The sequence below is a fragment of the Bombus fervidus genome, chromosome 13 (genome assembly GCF_041682495.2).
Source record: "Bombus fervidus isolate BK054 chromosome 13, iyBomFerv1, whole genome shotgun sequence".
NCBI classification, from domain to species: domain Eukaryota; kingdom Metazoa; phylum Arthropoda; class Insecta; order Hymenoptera; family Apidae; genus Bombus; species Bombus fervidus.
The window spans coordinates 6441440-6465137 of record NC_091529.1 but is presented as its reverse complement, the minus strand read 5'-3'; the positions used below and the strand labels follow the sequence as shown (position 1 = coordinate 6465137).

The 23698-nt window shown below is 27.8% G+C and overlaps 3 protein-coding genes across 12 annotated transcripts in view; all 3 read left to right on the top strand.

The window, feature by feature from the left end:
* LOC139993878 (uncharacterized) overlaps positions 1-1853 on the top strand; it is an 8544-nt gene extending 6691 nt beyond the window's left edge. For all 6 annotated transcript variants that reach the window (XM_072016018.1, XM_072016017.1, XM_072016016.1 and 3 more), the window contains one exon: positions 48-1853. In XM_072016018.1, the coding sequence (XP_071872119.1) occupies positions 48-242 (195 nt within the window). In that variant the 3' untranslated portion in view covers positions 243-1853. The remainder of the gene's footprint in view (positions 1-47) is intronic.
* On the top strand, positions 1762-5035 carry LOC139993890 (carbonic anhydrase 2). Its single transcript, XM_072016050.1, has 7 exons — positions 1762-1894; positions 1958-1996; positions 2064-2231; positions 2295-2448; positions 2514-2619; positions 2681-2908; positions 2986-5035. Exons 1-7 carry the CDS (start codon positions 1855-1857, stop codon positions 3154-3156), a joined length of 906 nt encoding a protein of 301 aa, XP_071872151.1. The 5' UTR covers positions 1762-1854; the 3' UTR covers positions 3157-5035.
* On the top strand, positions 4004-23698 carry Vps13 (vacuolar protein sorting 13C). Of its 5 annotated transcripts, XM_072016006.1 has the most exons (61): positions 4009-4153; positions 4229-4619; positions 5549-5635; positions 5724-5921; positions 6009-6241; positions 6307-6442; positions 6570-6816; positions 6884-7118; positions 7205-7322; positions 7410-7656; positions 7732-7986; positions 8063-8162; positions 8240-8482; positions 8558-8741; positions 8829-8914; positions 8977-9109; positions 9171-9403; positions 9478-9615; positions 9693-9837; positions 9913-10130; positions 10211-10366; positions 10439-10573; positions 10654-10826; positions 10907-11208; positions 11286-11422; positions 11532-11820; positions 11902-12158; positions 12235-12357; positions 12439-12541; positions 12608-12754; positions 12854-13050; positions 13121-13258; positions 13352-13471; positions 13542-13721; positions 13814-13993; positions 14082-14243; positions 14305-14468; positions 14542-14662; positions 14911-15087; positions 15857-16081; positions 16143-16358; positions 16764-16805; positions 17206-17268; positions 18005-18208; positions 18291-18428; positions 18528-18674; positions 18745-18893; positions 18959-19070; positions 19130-19368; positions 19448-19610; positions 19685-19901; positions 19976-20151; positions 20229-20348; positions 20414-20535; positions 20620-20933; positions 21008-21129; positions 21223-21392; positions 21507-21621; positions 21700-21831; positions 21924-22088; positions 22160-23698. In XM_072016006.1, the coding sequence occupies exons 2-61, from the start codon at positions 4520-4522 to the stop codon at positions 22205-22207; spliced, it is 9996 nt and encodes a 3331-aa protein (XP_071872107.1). In that variant the 5' UTR covers positions 4009-4153; positions 4229-4519; the 3' UTR covers positions 22208-23698. The 5 variants fall into 5 exon arrangements, with proteins under 5 accessions (XP_071872105.1, XP_071872108.1, XP_071872110.1 ...); XM_072016004.1 differs by having other exon boundaries at positions 4004-4619; XM_072016007.1 differs by lacking the exon at positions 17206-17268 and having other exon boundaries at positions 4004-4619.

Sequence of the window (23698 nt, the reverse complement as noted above, 5' to 3'; positions counted from 1 at the left end):
GTACTTTGATTTTTTGTGATTAAACGTATTGGTTATTATATTTTTAGGAACATTATAGCTCCTCAATAACTTTGAATTTCTTAGATGAAATAATAGGACAAGAGGAAAAGTGGGTTTTAGACTTCGTTTCTACGAGTGCTGCTGAAATAGTCATTACTTCTATACGGTCTCCATGGGAGGAACTGTTTTCAATTCCCTTACAAAATATGGTTTGCAAATCACAAGATAGCGAAAACGCATAGAACACTAATATGTACAGGAAAGTATTCTAGTCGTATAAAACACGTCATGTGAACTTTTAAACGAGTATAAGTTCATTAAATCAAATTAATAGTTTACGCAATTTTGATGTGTTAGTGAAACTCATAGTTAATTTGTACAGAAATTGTAATTTCACCAAATGATCACATAGAATAGTATATTATTTGACTAATAAAAATATATAAAAATCATAATATAGCAAATATTATATCATAAATAATACTTGCTTGTTTTTATTTCTAATTGATTTGTTATTTTGTATCTTTTTCCAATTAGAGATTATTTAAATACTTATTATAAGAAAATATAATGTAAAAATGGGAAAAATATTTAAAAGTTTAATAAGTAGTGTGAACAATCATTTTCATATCTAAAAAAATTAATTATCTTATATAGATATATTTATGGTAACTTTTTTTAATTGTATTGAAATACTAAAAATAATATATCTTTTTAAATGGTTTCTAATAATTTTTTATATTCAATTTATTGAAAGACATAAAATTTCAAATGGTGCTATTAATATTAAGATACAATACATAACCTTTTATATCAATAATTTATTGTATACATTAAATAACTGAATGCTTCACAAAGCAATAGTTATAGTTTATTTATTATTTTATTATTAGGAACATTATACATATTCTACTCAACAACAACAAATTTGTTTTTTTACTTGTCATAATGTTCAATTTAATGTAGTTGATACAATGGAAATTTTTATAATTACATGATTTTTATATTGCAAAGAGAATAAAGTATATAAACTTGTCTTTTTTTAAATATATTTTGGAAATATCAGAAGCATAAAAATCTTATAAATATTCAAAGAATTTGTATGCTTTCTTTGCAATACTATAGAAATAAATGCAATTTTCATCATGAACAATACTGAAATAATAATCTGTGATGAACTGATTTTTATTATTTATGTTTCTACCTATACATATATATGTATTTCGTGTGCATGTGTACATATTGTAAAACTATATTATATTGCGATTTATAACAAGATGAAACAAATGTAAGACAATTTTATATCAACTTTGTCAAAGTCACTAATACCTTAGCTTAAATATTGGAGCTAATTGTAAATTTATATATTGTACCAATTATTTTTCGGAAAATGTTGAATTTTTAAATAATTAATATAACAATGTATTGTGAGGATGGTATATATTATTTGTATATATGTAAATAAATTGTTATAATATCTATTATACAAGCTATATCATAAAATCATATCAAAGAAAAACATATACTTAAAAGTGAATATTATGTACAGAGCAAATGTGCTTGAATTTCGTGTTACTATAGTTCTACTTGAAACAAAATACACTGAGATGTGTGTACATAAGATATCCTGCATTAATGATGATAATGGGGTATGTAATATGTAAATGAAACAGTTGGGAGATGCTAGAAATAACTTAGTGTGTTTCATGGGCCCATACATAAAGTATGTATTGCAAGAATGTGCAATTATCGCATTACGTTGCTTGTTAATAGTATCGTTAAATGTCGTTCAAGTTGTAAGAGTAAAATTGAAGTACTAAATTGTGAGAAAGAATAAATTAAAATTATATTAACATGATCTGTATTATAAAATGTGTAATATTGGTGACAGCTAGTAAGTTTAATTATTTTTATATTATTTTATTGTATTACTTGTAACAGAAAAATATTTTTTTAGTACCAATTATTGCTGGATACTTTAGCTATAGTAAACGTGGTATGTATAATGTCTCCCAATACATTTCTCATAATATTTTTATTCTTCATTCAATACAATATTCCAGATCAACATACATGGATTCAAAATTTTAAATTATGTGGTGGAAAATTGCAATCTCCAATATCCATATCATCATCCAAATCAATAACTCTTCCTTTACCTGCACTTGAAGTAATTGGCTATCATGATTTTCTACCTAGTCCATTATATTTAGAAAACAATGGTCATTCAGGTATTGTTATTGGATTTTATCCCAGAATAATACTTAATAAGTAGTCTATGTCTGTTTTTTCAGTTGTAATTAATATAAATAATCACTTAAGAAGAAGATTACCTTATATATTTGGAGGCTCACTTGATATAAATCAAGAATATGAAGTAGATCATTTGCACTTTCATTGGGGCGCAAAAAATAACAGGGGATCAGAGCATATTTTAAATGGTGTTAGGTAAAAGAACAAAACATATATATAAACTTTATTATTTTTATTTAATTTTCTCATTTATCCTATAGATATCCTATGGAAATGCATATAGTTCATAAAAATAGGGCTTATTCAAATTTATCTAATGCACTAAATTACAAAAATGGTCTTGTAGTTCTAGGAATCTTTTTCCAAGTAAGTTCTTATAAAATAAATCTTTTTTCAGAACGTTATTTTATTTAGGTTTTATATTTAGTTACAGGAAGAAGATAACAAATCCTTATACTCTATTGTAAATGCCTTAACGAACGTGCAATTCTTAAATAATGAAATAGCATTAAATAAGCCTATAAGGCTAGTTTCATTATTGCCTAAAAATACGGATGTATTTTATACTTATAAGGGTTCATTAACTACACCACCATGTAATGAAGTAGTAACCTGGATAATTTTTCCCACGCCTGTATCAATATCTGTTTCGCAGGTACTTCTTTACTAATTAGTTTCAATCAATATCTTTTTTCGTAGAAATTTATTTTTATATGTATTATTTGTTTCCAGTTAAAGAAATTTAGAAATCTTTTCAGTAAAGATGGTATCTTAACTGATAATTATAGAAAATTACAAGATATAGGACTTAGAAAAGTGTATGTTAGAAGATTAAATCCATATTTAGTTGCAAAATATAACGAAGAGATTTTTAATGTTACGAATTTAAAGTGGTTTTCGTAATTAAATGAATTCTAGATTAAATTAATTTTCCAACTTTGAATTGTTTAAAGAAAATAAAATACGATATATTTTTGTAAAGTATTCAAAAGTATTTAGAAAAAATATTGAATTGAAAATGTAAATTTCTATGATGTTCAATTAAGAATTATGAGTAATCTTAGAAATAATTTACATTACACGGAGATATCTTCTTAGGCAAAATTAAATGGTTTCGAGTAGTATATCACAAGGTATAATTGTTCTGTAAATGGCGGTATTTTAAAGCTTTAAAAATTACTTTTATCTTTTTAAATTGATTTATATATATATTTTTACGCAATGCTTACTTTTATTCTCTAGAAAAAAGTGTTAAGTATTCTTGTGTTCACTTTCCTTATCTTTCATTTGACAAAATTCACAAACGTAAAAGATAAAATATCTTTTAAATTGATCGTATTAATCGTAAATGAATTTAAAAATATTTTGAAATTTTTTAAATGCTTTCACTCTCTTACTATTCTAAATTATTTAATTTTATCCAAAGAAATTTTCTTCTATTTCCTGCTATTTTAAAACTATAAATCACTAAATTATGTAATATAAAAAGAACTAAATAAAAACTGACGAATGATGTTCAATAAAAGATCTTTTTATTTAATAAGAACAATATAACATAAACTTAATAAATCGATGTAAAATAATAAAGGTGGTGAATAAATACATTATTATCAAATATATTTATTAAAGACAGGCAGAAACTTTATCAATCGTCGTATGTAATACGTATGTATATGTACATACATATAGTCGTATGGACTAGTTGAGTATACTCGTATAAGTTTGGTGTGTATGTAGTCATGTAATGAAGTGACTGCAAGTAGCTAGAGAATGTGAAGGTAGAGTTGATGTAATCACGTACTACGTTAAAAGGCATTGACAATATCACATTTTTTAACAATGTCGTCATCCAAATTACAAAAAATTTAAAACCAATCGATAAATATAGATAAATTAAATCGTCTTCGATAAATTCGAAATATAGACAACGAGTGTGGCGTGACAGTGTATTTATTTTAAACAGAGATTTCAACAGCATGAATGATGACAATAATTAAAAACGTTTGGTGGCGATAATTACAGCAGCCATAAGATCACACGGATTATTGTTTTCATCTGTGTGTTGTATTAGTTCTACACAACATATACGAACACCTTGAAGGTTATGCGGCAGTTCTTATCGATCGATTTTACTTTCGTGCCTGACCCGCTTACTGTTTAACGTGTATCCAGAGCACGAAAATTGACCAAATAATTTATTTATTATCGTGAACTAAAAATATCTTTTTATAGAAATCTTTTTATTTCGTAAAATAAGAATTCAAAGATGGTTTTTGAATCGATTGTTGCCGAGCTCCTGAACAAGGTGTTGGGAGAGTATATTCAAAATTTGGATTGCACGCAATTAAAACTGAGCTTATGGGGAGGTAAGCATTCATGAACAGTTACGAAAAAATTGTCTTGAAAGTTACGAGCGTTCCATGTACGTATGATGTAGCGTTCAGTTACAAGGAGTGCGCTTCTACTTATTGCAAAATCCGGCGAGGCCCTAGGAAATTTTGAAAAATAAAACGCATTCGATGATAACACATGATAACACGCAGTTTGATATTTCATAAATATGTACATACAGATATATTAATAGTACGTCGAAGTGAGATCAGCTTCTATTTATGTTACGATCTTTTCGACTTTATCATCGTTTTATTGCTTATGGTTTAGTACATGTATCAAAATTATGAACACACATATATACATACATTAAAATTAAGAAATGTGTTTTGTAACATATAAAGTTATATGCCAAGAGAAAAAATAAACAATTTATATATTATTGCTTCAATGTTGTCTTGTTTGAAAAAAAAAGAATATTTTCGTTACTTTTGCCATGTAGCTGCTATTTTAATTACTTAGTTTGTTATTAGTTGCTTTACTATCACAGTCTCTTATAGAATTTTGAATATTTAAATCCATTTACTATTACTGTGTACATAATATTTTATTCTTATATATTAAATACAAGTAATGTATAAATACATTAGAAAGAGATTTATATAGTGTAATTTTGTATTTTTTCTCTTATAAAATCCTGTAAACCAAATTTTGTAATTTATTTTTATTTGCATAAAAAAAGTTAACTAGAATTCATTTATTTTTCAAGAGTTAATTATGCATATACATAAAGTAAGAAAATATTTTTACAAAATATTATGATATGTTGTGGTACTATTCTTTTCAATGTATATTACAGTATTTGATTGGAAACATATATCTACCTATTGTTTGTTTAGGAATAAAGATATACTTTTTATTTTTACAAAAGCAATGAAAACACATTATAGTTTCTTCCTTTTAGGTGATGTAGTGTTAAAAGACTTATTAATAAAAGAAAGTGCATTAGATATACTGGATCTACCTATACGATTGGAATATGGAAGATTAGGTTTGTAAATCAAATTATGTATACTTGTATAATAAATAATAAAACATAAAATTAATCTTTATAAGTTTATTTTTCTATCTTCCTTCAGGAAAACTTATATTAAAAATACCATTCAAAGATATGTGGAATGGACAAATTGATGCAATAGTTGAGGAACTATTTGTACTTGTAGTACCTTCAAGTCAGGTTGCATATGATGCAGAAAAAGAAGCAAGAATACAACTTGAAGCAAAACATGCAGAACTTGCAAGAGTTGAAAAAAAGAAACAATTAGCAGATATTAAATGTAATAATATTTCATTAAATAATTTTATGATTTTGTATTTTTTAATTGAGTGGCTTAAGCAGTCATTATTTTACTTGTATCTTTCAGCACAAGAAAAACTAGATGATTCAATGATTGAAAAACTCATTGCCCGTATGATAAAGAATATTCACATTGAAATCAAAAAGATACATGTGAGATATGAAGATCATATCTCATACAAAGACCATCCTTTTTCAGTTGGTTTTACATTGAGTACATTTACCTTAGAAAGTTGTACAGATTCTTGGCAAACAACTGGTAACTTAAAAGATATGTATGCTATTCCACAAATTTACAAGGTATGTGGAAACCTAGCAAATAAACAGTGCTATAGGTGTTGAGAATAAAACATATCTTTTTCCAGTTATGCACACTAGATGGTTTGGCAGTGTATCTCAATACAACTCTAGAACAGTTTAGTAATACAAAATCAGATTATTTAAATTTATTTCATAATGGAATTGCAACCATAGATTATAATCCACTTGGTTATCAATACTGTAAGCAAATATAAGTTGGAATACTATATATAATACATAAACGAATATTAATACCAAATTAATTAATTTCTCATCATCTAAGTTTTATAATTAAAAATTTTTTCATAATTGTTTCTTTCTGGTTTAGTATTAGGTCCAATCAATGTCAATGCAAAATTAAAATTAAATCCAAAGCCAGAAACAGATGGAAGTAACTATACGATTCCCAAGGTATGGTTAGACATGGAAATGCAAAAATTAAGAATAGGATTAGCAAGGAAACAATATCAAACCATCGTTCAATTAGGAGAGGGTTTAGATCAAGCTCAGAAAGCTGCACCATTTAGAAAGTATAGACCAAATTTAACATCATATAGAGGACATTATAAAGAATGGTAATAAATTACCCTAAATAATTAGAAATAAAAAGAACATGTTTGTCCAATAAGTTATTATCCTCAGGTGGAAGTTTGCATATGTTTGTGTCCTAGAAGAAGAAGTACGTAGAAAACGTAGAAATTGGGATTGGAATCATATGAAAGAGCATCGAGATATGTGTCGCTCTTATGCTGACAGTTATCAAACAAAACTTACGACCAAAAAAGTCACACAAGAAATAGCAGATCATCTTACTCAGTGTGAAAGAAAATTGGACATTTTTAATTTAGTCATTATTAGACAAAAGATAGAAATGGAAGTTAGTTGACAAAAACTCTTATCTCATAAAAAAATATATATTTTTTATGATCGTTAATAAGTTGGATTTTTACTTGTATTTCGTAGGTAGAGAGAATGGCTGAAAGAGAAAAAAATCTAAAAGCGAAACGCGGTTGGTTCGGTTTCTTGTGGTCCAGTACACAGACAGAGGAAACACAAGAATTGAACTCTGCAGCTGCTATAAGTAATAAATTCGATTATATACTATTTTAAAACACATAAATTAAATAATTTTCTTATTTGCTCTTTTTGCTTTATTTAAATATTTTAGTGCGGAAATTCGAGCAGGCAATGACACCACAAGAGAAAGAAAAGTTATATAGAGCGATTGACTATCAAGAAAATAGTGCACCAGCTCATTATCCTGAAACATATGAAATGATCGACACGCGATTTCTTTTACACGAGCTACAAATTATAATTTTAGATACAGATAAAAAGCATCCTTGTATTTTGGATCTTCAGCTTCATAGTGTTGAGGCTGGTTTCAAATCGAGACCATCCGCTAATGCTATTTTGTATGTGTTTTTTATTATAAAAATAGTTCTGATAAAAATTTGAATTAATATATGATGTTTTTTTTTTTGTTATAGAGTTACAGCATCAATTAATGAGATGAAATTATTAGGAACGAAACAAGATGAACATATTCCTTCACTTTTTAATTCCCACCAGCATGGCGCAGATAATGTTTTAATATCAGTATCATATGAAAAGAATCCCCTCGATAAATTATGTGGCGATCGTATGATAGTAAAATCGAAATCTGTGGATATTATTTACGATGCACAGACTGTGATAGAAATAGTTAACTTGTTTAAAGTACAAAATTCATCTACTTTGAACAAGTAAGGATATTATATATATTATACCGTTTTTCAAAAGTAGGTATTTTAACATTTAAATGATTACTCTCATGCACAGTCTTCAAGCAGCTGCTGCTGTACAATTAGAAGGTTTGAAAGAAATGTCGGCTTTAGGTTTGGAGCATGCTATTCAAAAGCATTCAGTATTAGACATACAGGTAACAATTCATTCAACAATATACATTCGTTATAATGAACAAAATTTAATATATAAAAATACATAAATACATAACAGGTTAATATGCAAGCTTCTCAGTTAATCATACCACATGATGGATTTTATGATAGTACAAAATCATTATTAGTTGTAAATCTTGGTAGCTTGCAAATACATTCTTTGGAAAAACCAAAGGGCGATGATAAGACAAATGTATCTGTTAAACAATTAATCAGCATGGGTAAAACTGAAGAAGATGTGCTATTGCATCTTAGAGAACATAGTTATGATAAATTTGTTTTAAAGATAGTCGATTTTCAAGTATGTATTTTCAATTTCTTATGTATCAAATGTGCAGTCATCAATATGATCACATTTAACTATAATGTAAAATAGGTATTAGTTTCATTGCCTGGTGAAGAATGGCGCACAGTATTATCAAATGTGGATGATTCTATGACATTATTACACCCAACAACGCTTGAAATTCAATTTCACAAATGTTTAGTAACGGATGATCCATTACTTCCAAAATTAAGGTTGATAGGTCAATTACCATCAGTTGTTGTTAATATAACAGGTATTATTTTGGGACAAAATTTTGTTTTAGTAAATAGTATATATTAATAATACACAGAATATAATCTTCTCTTTTAATTTTTTTTAGATATTCGTTTATTGCAAGCTCTTTCTATTGCTCAGAGCATACCACAGCCAAAAGAGGAACCAACAGATCTCCAGAAGTCATCTATGGTATATTTTGTATTATACATCGATTATTAGATGTTCTATTCTGATTAAAAAATATTTTTTAGAGTAAATCTGTTTCACAATTATCTTTGCTGAAAGATATAACCACCACCATTGCTGAGAAGAAGAAAGAAGAAGATTCTACTGTAACTTCAGTTAAACAAACGATTGATATGGAAATGAAATTTGAAATGAAAGGTAACAAATGATGTTTTATAAGTAATTAGATATTAATAAAAAATTATATTATTTATTATAGAATTTGCAATACAAGTTTCATCCCAAAAGGGTAATGAAATAATACCATTTGTGAAGTTCGAGGTACTACAGTTAGAAGCAGAGATGTTACAACGGACTTATGATCAAGAGATATTATTAAGATTAGGCGGAGTTCAAGTCAAGCAACATTACAATCAAAGAGAAATATTTATGATAACCACTCCGATGCTATCAGGTAGACATGAATATTTGATAACAGTAAAGTATATAAATGTAAGTAAATAGATTTATATTATTAAATAAATTATTCATGGGATATAATTTAACTCTTTTATATTTATTTTTAGGTAAATAAGCGATCTCCTGAATTTAAAACGAAACACGGATCTGTTCTTCAATTACTAAAATTAGAATTTACAACATTGGATGTTTTATTACACCAAGAAGCTCTTATAAATCTTCTTCAATTTATATCATATGTGCAGGTAATTTATAGTAGCAACAAATTTTGCGTATATGAGTAATAAAGGGTAAATTATATTGTCTCATATTTAAATTGTAGGATCAAATGAATGTCATAGCAACTAGTAAACTTGAAAAAGAGCCTCGCATACGTCCACGACCTTCTCATTTGGTTTCCATTCAAGAAGAAACTTCTACATTTTTAAGAGAACAAATTCAAAAGCAAAAACTTAGGTCAACGACACGTAAGTATACTTCTATTATATGTTTTTATACTTTAAAGCTGAAGTTATAAATTATAATTATATATATATGTTTAGGACGGAGAAGAGCAATGATGGAGCACGTAGATCTAAAAGTTCAAGCAAAAGTTGGGACTATTTGTATGAAGATAACTAGCGATTGTAGAGAAATTACTGCATTTTATATCGATGGTATCACTGCCGGATTTATAATGAAAGCTTCCTATTCTCAAGCAAATGTTAATTTATCTTCTATTAGCATTAAAGATCTTAACGAAGCGTCAGGTTATAAGGATGTAAGTCTTTATTTTCTTATTAAATCAATTAAATGTTAATTTATTGTAATAATATAATTAATTACTTTTTTGATATATAGATTGTATCAGTGACAGAAGATACTGAATCCTTGCAAATCCAAGCTATAATGTATAATATTGAGCCATCAGACATTGATAAAAATAATATGTCTATCACAGTTGTTATGGGCTGTTATCGTATCGTCTTTTTGAATATGTTTGTTACTAGTATAATGGTAAAAAAATCTTATATAATAGTCAAAATATCTTAGTAAATAGATGGCATTAAAGAATATTTCATCTTTTAGAGCTTTTTAAACAATTTTCAAACGGCTCAACAAGCCATAAGGGATGCATCAGCAGCAGCTGCAGAAGCCGCGAAGACAAATATTAAAGACGTTAAAGAAAGCGCGACACGTATTGGCCTTGCAGTAAAAATTAAAGTATGTAGAAAAATGTGTAGAAAAATAATTCAATTTTTTGTTTACTAAATCATTTACGTTATGACGAAATTGTTATCTAGGCTCCAGTTATATATGTACCAATGCATTCGAAAAGTGATCATTGTTTAACACTAGATATGGGTAACCTTACTATATGTAATGTTTTTAAGAAGTTAGAAGTGACAAATGATGCTGGAGATTGTCCTATTGTCGATGAAATGAGAATCGAGCTACAAAATTTAAAGTTGTCCCGGTAATTAATTATTTACAGAATTTAGTAATATTTACTAATCTTGATAATCACAATTATTTAATGTATTATTTTTACAATAGTGTAAGACTAAATATGGAGAAGTTCGCGATTGAAAACGAAATATTGCTGTTAGAACCAGTCAGTTTTACATTACTCATTAAACGTAATTTATCTACTGCTTGGTTTACATCTATACCTGACATTGACATGTCGGGTAGACTAAATAAAATTAATATATTAATAAGTAAAGAGGACTATGCGACTGCATTGAAAGTATTAGAAAAAAATTTAGGTGAAACAGTTGAAGATACAAAGCTCACGGCAAGTGTTAGTCAATCCGAAAAGAAACTTGAAGTAGAAGTTTTACAACATCGACAAAGTGGTAAGAATATATAATTTACTTTATTTACAATAATAAAGTAAAGAAATTATGAACTAATTATGTCGTTATCTGAGCAGATAGGTTTGTAAGAGCTACTGCAGAAGATGCAGAAGATCCAAACTCGCAAGAGCAAGTACATACACACACGTCCATCAAATTTGAGTTTGTTATGGACAGTCTTATGATTACTTTATTTACAGGAGGTTCAAAAATGGTAATTTCAATTAAATATATATACATACAACCGGAAAATTTTTATTTTGTGGATAGTGGGATAGTAAGTTGATAACGACATATGTATAAATTATTGAAATTAATTACAGCTGCAATCACAAAGCTCTCTGCTTCATTTACCGGAGAATGGATTAGCGAAATTTTGTTTAACCCATTTCGCGTTAAAAGGTCGAATATTTGCCGATGGATTAATGGCAACTTCAATTCTTCTTATGAACTGTACTTTGGACGATATACGTCAAAATAGGCAAGGTTCTCTTACAAGAATCATGGAAAGAACTACGGCAGTGCCTTCCATGGATGATATAGAAAAAGAATCCAAACCTGTTCGCAGTATGTTAGATATGACCATTAGACAAAGTTCAAATGACATGTTTGGTGAGTTAAAAAATATTTTTTAATTAATATAGAATATGTCCTTATTGTCATTAAAAAATTTTTAATTGAGTTTGTTTTCAGTTGATATTCGAGTCTTTTCATTTAGTATTATTGTGTCACTTGACTATTTAATGAAAGTGAAAGATTTTTTCACTACTGATGAACCATCGACAAATAAAACAGTGCAACCAAAGAATTATAACGAATCAGCAATTAAAAAGAAACAAACTGTATCACCAACTAAAAAAATGTTTACGGTTAATGTACATATTGAGAAACCCGATATTATTTTGTTAGAGGACATGGATGACATAAATTCTAATTGTATTATATTAAATGTAATATCTACTTGACGTATTTTTATTGGTGTATATGATATATATTGTTTCTTTCATATGTGTAACATTTTTTTAGACTGAATTACTGTTGAAAGTACGTATCATGGATGAACATCAAGTAATAGCAGGCACCATAAAAGATTTATCGATTCTAGCTGGTATATATAATACCGCGAAGAGAAGTGATTGGATATATCAGGTAAAAATTCTTATAAAAATGTTCACTTATGATTTATATTATTCCTATATATGAAACTACTAAAATGTTAATTTTATAAAGGTGCTAAGACCATGTAGTATAAGTGTAGCAGGTTCTACACCAGAAGGAAAAGGGCTTCACATTGATATTTGTTGCACAGACATTCACTTATCAGTTTCGCCAGGTGATTCAATAAATTATTGGTAATTAATGTCGAAATTGAATCACTAATCAAATTTGCTATTTATAGGTGTCATAGAAATATTGAATAAAGTAGTTCATACTGCTACAAAGACACAAGAGCAAGATCAGGAAGTTATTATTACTGAGCGAAATTACGAAGGATTATGGGTTGTCACTCCATTTGAAGAAAATGATTTTTGGTTCTTAAAAACAGGTAAAATATATATATATTTATTTATATATATTTAATGTACACTTAAGTTCTTTTTATTTAACGTGATTTGCTTCTATATGTTTTTTATTCCCTCTTTAGAAGTAGGAGTAGAGGCCATAGAAGATGTTGTATATTCTGATGATGAAGATACTACAATTTATAAGCCAGAATTAGCAATAATCTCTGCACCAACAATTTTACTCACATTAGAAGCGGGCATTGGTAATAAAACATTGCCAATGCTTCTACTTCATATTGGCTTTGAAAGTAACATTAGTGATTGGAGTACAAAAACTGTAAGATATAGTGGTATGACATTAATGAAGATTTTTTCGCACTATTCGTTTAAAATTCAAATACTTTTAGATGAACATGGAGTATACAATGTCGGTAATTATGGCGTATTATAATAGCTGTCTAGCATTGTGGGAACCATTAATTGAACCAATAGAGGGGATCAGAAATGAAAAGCGGGTTTCTACACCTTGGGAACTAAAAGTTAAAGTAATGCATTTAAATTTTTTAAATCGAAATGTTACATTTCTTAGAACTTCTTTCATTGTTTTTATGTATCTTTTTATTCATTTTGTATGTTAGATTCAATTTAATGATGTATCACCGGATTCTAGAGGCGCAAGTGCGGCCAGTCCTACATCAGATAGTGAAACAGAAGAATTACATCAGATTCCCAAAATGTCTATTGATATAATATCAACTGTAAGTTCATAAACATTGATTTTTTTTTATTGTATATTTCACGTAAAATCTTTATGACATTTTGCAATAGGAAAATTTGGAAATAACCGTGACTAAAACATGTCTCGATGTATTACAACAACTCGGTAATGCATTTTCATCTGCTATGGAAGCTAGTGGGAAAGGAGCGGCTAAAAGTGTAGCACCATATGTACTTAAGAATGAAACTGGTTTAGCGATAGTTTTAGATTTGGAGCGCAGTCACTTCAAGGTTTATTGCCGTTGAAATTTTTATGTTCTTTTAATTATAAATATAATACTATGAACTATGTATATAAAATAAATATACATATCCTTTTTTAGGTTTTTAATGATGGATCTAAACTTACAAGTAATAACGCAGATTCGTATATGGAAGTAATTCTTGAATCTGGTGCGTCAGTACAGTTAGCTCCGAGGACAACAAAAACTGAGATACCACTACTTGATCAATTGAAAATTGAAACAATCAAAGAAAAAGACGATGATAAGTTTATTATTTCGGTAATACTTTTAAAGTGTATAAATTTATGAGTTTATTTCATATAACTAAAATAATTTCTAGTTAGTTAATATATAATATTTTTCAAAGTTTAAAGAAATTAATAGAACTTTGGCTGTACCTGTGTTAAGAGCTGATAAAAGATTCTTTTCACTGAAATATCGAAAGGACGGTTCTGAAGAATGGGGTATTGTTTCTGATGTTATAGTAGATGAAGGAAGTACTATTGTTACTCTTAGAAGTATTCTACAGGTAAATTGTATAAGTTCTTATTCCTAAGCTTTAGTAATAATTGCAAGTAATAATTTTTTAGGTACACAATCATTTTAGTCAACCAATATCTGTATATTATATGACTAAGCGTGGAAATGAAGTTGAATGTGTGGGAACTGTTGCTCCAGATAGTAAATTAAATCTTCCACTAGACACTGTATATACACCAACAAATGTTTATGGGCTATTTTTCAGTGTTGAAGGGTACTTTATACTTTTATATAAATTTTGTATTTTTTATGTCTTTCTATAATACTTATTTAATTTTCCTTTTTAGATATATGGTTTCGCTAGAACAATTTATTTGGAAAGATTTACAAAAAACAGTTAGTATGACAAAGCTGTTAAAATGCGAAGCTCGAGTGAGGCAAGAAGCTGTAGAACCATTTTACATAAAGGTAACAAAATGAAACGTGTTTATTTATGTACACACTTAGAAAATTTTTATATTTGATTTCTATCTTTCAAAATTTCACACTGTGTAGTATGTATAATACTATTATTCACGACGTTTCGATTACGTTTGATAGTCATATAATGAAACAGTACGTTTGATTTATTTTTATTTTCATATGCTGTAATCAAACAAAATTTCGTTAAAAAAGTTACACTACATGCTTTTATAAGCAGCAGTTTTTACTTTTAGATGTTTTTCATGATGATTGTGGTTGGTAGTATTTTATATAATAACAACACTATTGGCTTATTATTGAATGCTATTAACTGGCGATCCGTATTCTGTCATTTCATTGATTGCGTCAAGCGTCTTTGCTTGAAAACTTTACCCTCAGAGCACAAAAAATATCTGGAAGCACCTATACAGGTACTACCGTCTTTTTCTAAACTAGTTTGAGAATCAGTTGCTACTTAGTATACGTTGGGTATCAGCCAAATAAATATCTTTACTGCCGCTATTAGATAGTTAATAATTTTAATGTGGATGTATACCTGTAACAAATAATATTGTAGGATAAGTATAGTTACTATACTGATTATCGATAGAGAATCCCTATATGTTTGATTGGAAATGGTTATTGGCATGATTTCTGTTACAATTGTTAATTGTGTCATATTAATAATATAATTACAACAAAACAAAAACAGAGAAATATGAACAAATTATTTTTATATTGAATTTAATTCTTTTTATTAAACTCGACAATTTTCAGTCATTAAATTATGAGAACAGATCTTTTATTTTATAGGACTTATTTTTATTTTATAGATCTTTGTTTAATTTTCTTTATAGACACTGTTTTATTTTTTATTTTAATGCATTTCAGTAACAAGTTTTTACAATGTATTATGGTTAATTTTTTAATTTATCTGTATTATGCATAAAATGTTCAAATAGTTGTTGAAAATTTATGTTGGTATTCAGTATAATGTGTTCATTGCACGTTTTTTTTTTATGTTTTATTGGTGTTATAAAACGGAGTGTATTGTTACTGTTATGCTTTAAACATTGAAAGAGTCTTTTATTATTTAGACAGTAGTAGAGAGAATAATAGAATAACATAGTAGAGAAAAAATAATTCCAATATTTTAAAACAGAATTTATATATTTTGAGAATGTATTATAATACTTGCAGGTTGTTGGTGAAATGGAACAAGTTTATTTTGAGACTACTAGTCGACATACTATAGCAAGTACAATCTATAATGTTCATTTATACCCAGCTGTATATTTGAAGAATTTTTTGCCTATCGATATTATTGTATGTTTACCTGGAAATGTACAAGAAAAACTCCTAGAAGCTGGCACATCTTATCAGATTCCTACAATTGACCCAGGAAAGTCTTATATAATCATAAAAGTAAGTAAATCATATTTCTATATATTGTGACTCATATAACTTACTTAATTATATGTTACAGTTACCAAATTATTTAGAAAAAGATTGGTCATGTAGAGGTGAGATACTTGCGAATCCACCAGAATTTTCTGTATGGTCTTTTGAATCTTTTGATAGTGCACAAAAAGTTATAATGGATTTGGGAATGCATACATCATACAAACATGGTTCTATCATTATGGCTTTATATTGTCCATTTTGGATGTTAAATAAAACAGGCTTGATGTTGTCTTATCGGGTAAGTATCATGAAATTTATTCTAAACAATTAATTAAGTGACAATAATTTTATTTTCTGCTTCATGTAAATCTCGCTTATTATTTTTCCTTTAATAATTTTTTTTCTTTTTAATAAAAAAAGAAAAAAATTCTTCATTAAATAAAATACCATTAAGTATAAATACACAAATTTTATTTATAATTTTATAATATCGTAATAAAGTACTCTAATATATTAAACAATAATATGAATTTCTTTTTAGTAGTTGTATTAGGTATGTAATTAATCTCTATGCAATGCTTGAGTTATGATATTTTTGTGCCATATGTAAGTGCTATGCCACATTACGCATGCTGGAAGTAGTATTATGTTGCAAACTATTAATTTTCTATAACTATATCTTATTCAATACATTATTTTACAGAAATCAAGTAAGGGTGGCAAAGAACACTCAAGTCCAATCAAGGTAGTGATTTCATGTTACAGTATTTTTCATGCTTTGGACACAATGTTAATTAAATAATTCTTATAATATATTAATGGCTGCTATATTTCTTGGTGTGCAAAATTTATTTTAAAAGATCCTAGAGTATTCTCGATAAGTACATCGTTAAATACAGCATACAAGTCTTTTAATTCTTTTTTCTGTTTAAGTCAAGTATATTCATTTAATGTAATAAAACAGCAGCATGTCGCAGAATGTTGGAATAGCTTTTCAATATTAGACTTTTATTGTGACTTATATCAGTTGTAATGGTCATGGGTTCAATCATAAATATTAAAAGTAATCTTACAAAATTTTTGAAAAAATTAATGTCGTCATTGACAATTTCGCGAATTCTAATACATAGAAAGGTATCTTTCAGAATTTGGTTTGTGTGAAACCTCATCAATCACGTACAGAATACAAGAGGAAGAAAGCACGTTCGGTGATATATTGATTTCATTTTATAGTGATGGTGGTTTAATCTTGTAAACTGTAGAATAGACTTTTCATACTATCTAATATATTTAACTAACTACTTGTGTCCATATATTAATGTCTTACATGTTTGTACACATTATTATCAGTGTTTTTTTACTAACTATAATTTACTAACTAATATTAATGACATTTACATGCATATACTCCTCCAAAATTAACAAAAAAATGTACTAAGCTTCATTCATACTCTGTTTTGTTTATTAGTTGGCATATTGTGGTACTATCATAATCTTGCAACATTACACATTTTTCCTAGCTATGAGTAAGATATTCCTGCTTATATACTTGTATATGTATTATTATGGCACGTACAAGGCATGATTGCTATGAGATTAAACACATAGAAATAGTAGTAATGCAACAATGTTGTAATAATGAAATAGTAATAATTTAATGCAACATTAATACAAGGAGTTCTTGTAAAATTTTTATAAAAACTTTAAATACAAAAAGAATTCATAACATACAAAAATTTATAAGTTCAAGCTTTGTTTATTGAGATATATAATTAAAATTATAAAAGAAAGCTGGCTGGTGTTGGTGAATGTAATGTAACATTGTATAAATATGTTCAAAAATGCAATTAATTGCATTTTTTGTGCACAGTTAAATTGTGTGCAGTTAAATTATTGAAACACAATTAACATTAGCACAAAATTTATATATATAAATATTTTCAGAGTGGAGAAGATCATCTAAATGTGCTTTATCATCCAGAGAATTTTAAGGGACCAATATTGTTCTCATTTCGCTCCAAAGTATTCTTTGGTAAAAAGAAAGCAATGATCAGGGTCGAGAATGGTGAATGGTCAGATAAATTTCCAATAGATGTTGCAGGAAGTGAGGGAGTAGTTATTTGTAAATATAATGGCCAAATATATCAAGTTAGTAGTATTTTTCCTTATTTATAGTTCCATTATTTAATCACCATATTCTTATATCAGCAATATTTCTTATGAATTACAGATTGGAGTTCACAATCAATTGACTTATAATTCTTTGACAAAACAAATTACATTTACTCCGTATTATGTACTGATAAATAACTCTGATTATCTCATTGAATGCCAAGAAGGTAATAGGCCAGCTGATCCTATGATCAAGGTAATAGTTATTTAGAAAAGAAAGAATTATAATATATAATGTATATTATTAATTTTAATGTATCTAAATAAAAATATTTATTATTCCATTTACTTATAGGTACCTGCCAGAGAATGTGCAGCTTATTGGCCTCGTTCTGATCATGAACAGAAAACTTTAAGTGCTAGAATTGCAGGTAACCCTGAAAAAACTGCACCATTTATTTACACAGAGAACCATACGACTTTGTTAAAATTAAATAATAAGGTTTGTTCTGTTTTTATTTCTCTCCGAATGTAATGTAATTTATGTTTCTACAATTCCTTTTATTTAACAGTATGGAGGAATTAATGTAGATATACAAATAAGCGAAGGTGGAGTCTACATTTCTTTATCTGCATACACTCATGGAAATGCCCCAGCTTTAATTATTAATCACACTCCACATACAATTAATTTCTGGGAAAAAGGTTCACTAAATGTCAGGTACGAACATTAATGCTGAAGTTAATATTATTATTAATGTTATTATATTGTAAATTACTTTATAGATCTGTACAGTCATACAATAGAATGTTTTACACTTGGGAAAATCCTGCAGGTCCGCGGAAATTAGTCTGGGAAGACAACAATAAAAAAGAAATTGAAGAAACTCTTCGAAAAGTAAATATTCAATATTTAATAAAAATCATTAAAAAGACATTAAAAATTTTATTTTTTAGGACACCTTAGGAGGTTTTCAATTGCCAGATTTAGAAGAAGAAGTATACTATGTATCATTTTTGGATGGTACACAACGAGTGCTTCTATTTACAACAAATATGAAAGTTGCAGAAGATTGCGAACTAGCAGGTGATTTTGAACCTATAGAACAGGAAATAACAATAAGTATTCACGGAGTTGGCATCTCACTCGTTAACAACGTCATGAGAACTGAATTATTATATTTGTGTATAGCTAGGTACGTCCTTACACATATTAATTTTCATTATTTCAACAATTATCACAGTTTTCACATATTGGCAAATTTTATAATTTAGTTCTGGAATTATGTGGGAAACGCGCAAATCTGTTAACCATCGTTGGCGCAATCTTGACACAAGAGAGGTAATAGTTATAGAAGAAGGCTATCAAAAATATATACGTGAATTACAAATGGGCAAAAGTCCAATACAAAAAGTAATACTTGAACCAAAATTAGAGGTAATGTAAATGAAAATAATTTCATAATTTTTTATTCAACTTTCAATTTAATCACTAATTAATTTTAATTTCAGGTTGATTATTTAAATATGGAAATGTTAAAACCACATCGTCGCTGTCTACGACGCACTTTTCAAACTGGTTTATGGTTGCAATACCGTACTTCAGTGCATCAAGTGCAGTTACATGCAAAGATCAACAGGCTGCAAATTGATAATCAACTTACAGACTGCGTTTTCCCAGTTATATTAGCTCCAGTTCCGCCACCAAAGAGTGTTACAGCGAGTACAGGTAAGTTTTTATATTAAAGACTAAAATAAGTGTTACATATGTAATTATATGTTTCTCAAATTATTTTTTAATAGTTATGAAACCATTCGCTGAACTTAGTATGGTTAAACGACTACTTGAACATAGTAATGTACAACAATTTCGGTACTTTAAGGTTCTTATACAAGAGTTTCATGTGAAAGTAGATATTGTATTTATTAACGCGATCGTGGGACTGTTTGAAGCAAATGAAATGAACGATGCAGAAGAAGTAAGTTCTATCTACTTTATATGCATAAAATATACAACTTTAAAATACTATAATAATTATTTTATTATATACTTTAGAGTAAATTATTTAAATTGGACATGGAACTCGTTAATGAACCTCTGATGTATCATGTCAGTTTGATTACTACAGCTGAACAGAAGAATTTCTTCGATCTACTTCACTTTTCTCCCTTGAAGGTTCGTTCCTTTACACTTCAAATTAATTGTAACCATATTTCTATAAGTGACATTATCTTTTCCAGATTCATATAAGTTTCTCAATGAGCGGTAGTGGTAGCGGGCCATCTGCACTACCTCAAGTATTAAATGTATTGTTACAAGGAATAGGTGTTACGTTAACTGACATTAATGATATTGTCTTCAAGTAAACCTTTTCACCAATCAATTTTAAATTAAGTTACTAGGAAATAAATCATATGGGAATAATACATTTCAATTTTCTTTGCAGATTAGCATATTTCGAAAGAGAGTACATTTTTATGACCAATAAACAGCTTATTTCTGAAGCAACAACACATTATGTAGGACAAGCAATTAAACAAGTTTACGTTCTCGTTCTGGGACTCGATGTAATAGGCAATCCGTATGGCCTAGTGGTAGGTACTATGAAGGGCATTGAAGATTTGTTTTATGAACCTTTCCAAGGTGCCATACAAGGGCCCGGAGAATTTGCAGAAGGTTTGCTTCTTGGTATGAGGAGTATGTTAGGTCACACTGTTGGTGGAATGGCTGGAGCTGTTTCTAAAATTACTGGAGCTATGGGTACGTTTGGTTTTTGTATTATTAAATTAATTATTCTATATATTTTTCCAATTTCATTTTTATTTTTATTATAGGTAAGGGTATAGCTGCCTTAACGTTTGACAAAGACTATCAGAGAAAACGACAAGAACAGCTTAACAAACAGCCAGCCAACTTGCAAGAAGGTCTTGCTCGTAGTGGAAAAGGTTTGATAATGGTAAGTGAAAATAAGGAATAAAAATTAGTACAACTTTTATTGATAGATAGACAAAAACGAAAAGAGATGAATAATTATATATATGGCTTTTAGGGTGTTGTTGATGGTGTAACTGGTGTTGTGATGAAGCCCATATCGGGTGCCAAAGAAGAAGGTGTGGAAGGATTCTTTAAAGGATTTGGGAAAGGCATGGTTGGTCTTGTTACTCGACCAACTGCTGGAGTTATAGATTTTGCTAGTGGTTCATTTGGAGCAGTGAAACGGTAAAAAAGATAAACTATGTCTATCAATCTAAATATCAATCTAATTATCAATCTAATTATCAAATATACTAAAAGGATAATCTAAATTATTTCATTATTCATTAATTATTGCAGTGCAACTGAGTTGAATGAAGAAGTAAAGAAAGTAAGACCATCTAGATTTTTACAACTAGACTGTTTGGTTAGACCATATGTCAGAGATGAAGCTGAGGGACATAAAATCTTATGTGTAAATATATAAGTATATATATATATATATAATCTTATGTAATATCTTGTAATATTTATGAATACTCTTCTTTTACAGGAATTAGAAAAAGGAAAATATGCGAATACTGATATCTATTTTTATCACATGTACATTAACAAAGATGTATTATTGCTTACTGATAAGAGAATAGCATACTTAGAGCATAGTGATTTATTTGGTGGATGGCGGGTCAGTACATTTTATAAATATCCTATTTTCGTAAACTGAGTAATAAATTAGTTTTGTATAAACTAGACATTCTATTGTTTTCAATAATATAGGTGCATTGGACACACGCGTGGCAAGAGATGAGCGAACAACCGAAAATAGTTGATAAGGGAGTTCAGATATTTATCAAAGATTCCAGTAAGAAGAAGAAATTAGGATTATTTGGTAGTACAGATCAATCAAAAATAATTTTAATACCTGATTATAATATCAGACAGGTAAGTTGTCTAATTTAATATTAATATCTTTTTTATATTTAAAAAAAATAAATTTTTTGCAATTTTCACAGCTTCTATGCAATAAAATGCAACAACAAATTAATCAGTACGAGTTGTAATGCCAGAAAATCAAAATAGATAATACACGCAAATATAATTTAACATTGGAATATAGTTAATTGAATTGATAGCGTTTGGCTATCATCTAGCATCATAAATTTCTATTAGTTTTCCAAGCTGAATTTCATAAATTCTATATATACACATATGTATATTATAACACAGTTTTCTACAAATATTATTCATAAGACTGATATTTGATCAGAATCAACAAAAAGTAGAGAAGAATCAGTATGTATATATAGTTTTATATTTATTACGCTTTGAATACTCTGGGTTTAAATTTATTATATTTTATACGATTTAACACTGTTTTTATCACAAAACGTGCCAGTTTCTAATCCCATAAATTGTTACAATGTTAGTAAAAGCCACAAGACGCTTTTAATGCTTTTAATTAATCTACATAACCTTACTGACACGTTTTTTGATATTATACAAAATAATTGTTATAGTCTTTAATATCGTTAAAAGTTCTTAATCATATTATTGCGTCCAGTATAATTTCGCTTCAAGGTATATTATGGTATGTAAAACGAAGTTGAAATACGCATGGAAATAGTTGAAAATCTAAATAAATATTTTTATCCTATTAATTTGAAACATAATGTTTTTATAAGGTACAAGATATATTTTAAGCTGATACTTAAATACCTGACTAATTTTATGTAGAAAGTTATATATGCAAAGATCAATATAGAGATATGTCATAGTTTTATAGCACTTTAAAAAATACAACTTGAATATTGACGCTTTATCTCTTAAAATATTTCTTGTTAATATAATATACTTGATATTCTAAAAAATTGCCATCATATGACAATATAATATTTTTTATCGTTTAATAATAAGTTTAATAATTATTTACTATATACACATACACGTATAAACAAAAATTCAAACGCACATCCTATGTTCAGTAACTTCTGTACCTGTATAACTGTGTTGTTATTATATGTATATAGACATACAGGATGTTTCTAAAGCCGCCGCATAATTTTCTAAAATATATACAAAAATATATTTCTGTTTTTAAAATATATATTCTTAAAATTTTATATGCACGTAAAAGTCAACTACTTTTCATATAAAACACTAATGTTTATATAATTTTTTATTTGAATTATACCTTGTATGAAACTATTACTCATTCAATCAATTATATGTTTAAATTCAAATCATTACATATTCTTAGAAACACTCTGTATGTTCATGGATAGTGCATAGCTTTTGTTACAAGATTGTTCAGTTAAGTGCATAATGGAAGAAAATGAAAAAAAAGAAAAGCAAATCCAAAGTCAGTACACTATACCTTTTACAGTTTATGATAGATATAAGATATGTATATGTTACTGTATAATCATGACTAAGTTTACCGGTGATCTAATTAGATTATGTTATTGTTAAAGAAAGATATATCTGTATTGTTATGTATTACTTGTATAAACAAACTGTATTCATAGGAAAATTAAAATAACTTTTGCTTTCTA

Bases quoted from the DNA above. Each gene is read 5' to 3' on its own strand.
- LOC139993890 (XM_072016050.1), top strand. From the start codon at position 1,855: ATGATCTGTATTATAAAATGTGTAATATTGGTGACAGCTA. The intron at 1,895-1,957 runs GTAAGTTTAATT...ATATTTTTTTAG, and splicing joins TGTAATATTGGTGACAGCTA to TACCAATTATTGCTGGATAC. The intron at 2,909-2,985 runs GTACTTCTTTAC...ATTTGTTTCCAG, and splicing joins TATCAATATCTGTTTCGCAG to TTAAAGAAATTTAGAAATCT.
- Vps13 (XM_072016004.1), top strand. From the start codon at position 4,520: ATGGTTTTTGAATCGATTGTTGCCGAGCTCCTGAACAAGGTGTTGGGA. The intron at 5,636-5,723 runs GTTTGTAAATCA...ATCTTCCTTCAG, and splicing joins ATTGGAATATGGAAGATTAG to GAAAACTTATATTAAAAATA. The intron at 13,472-13,541 runs GTAAGTTCATAA...ATTTTGCAATAG, and splicing joins CTATTGATATAATATCAACT to GAAAATTTGGAAATAACCGT.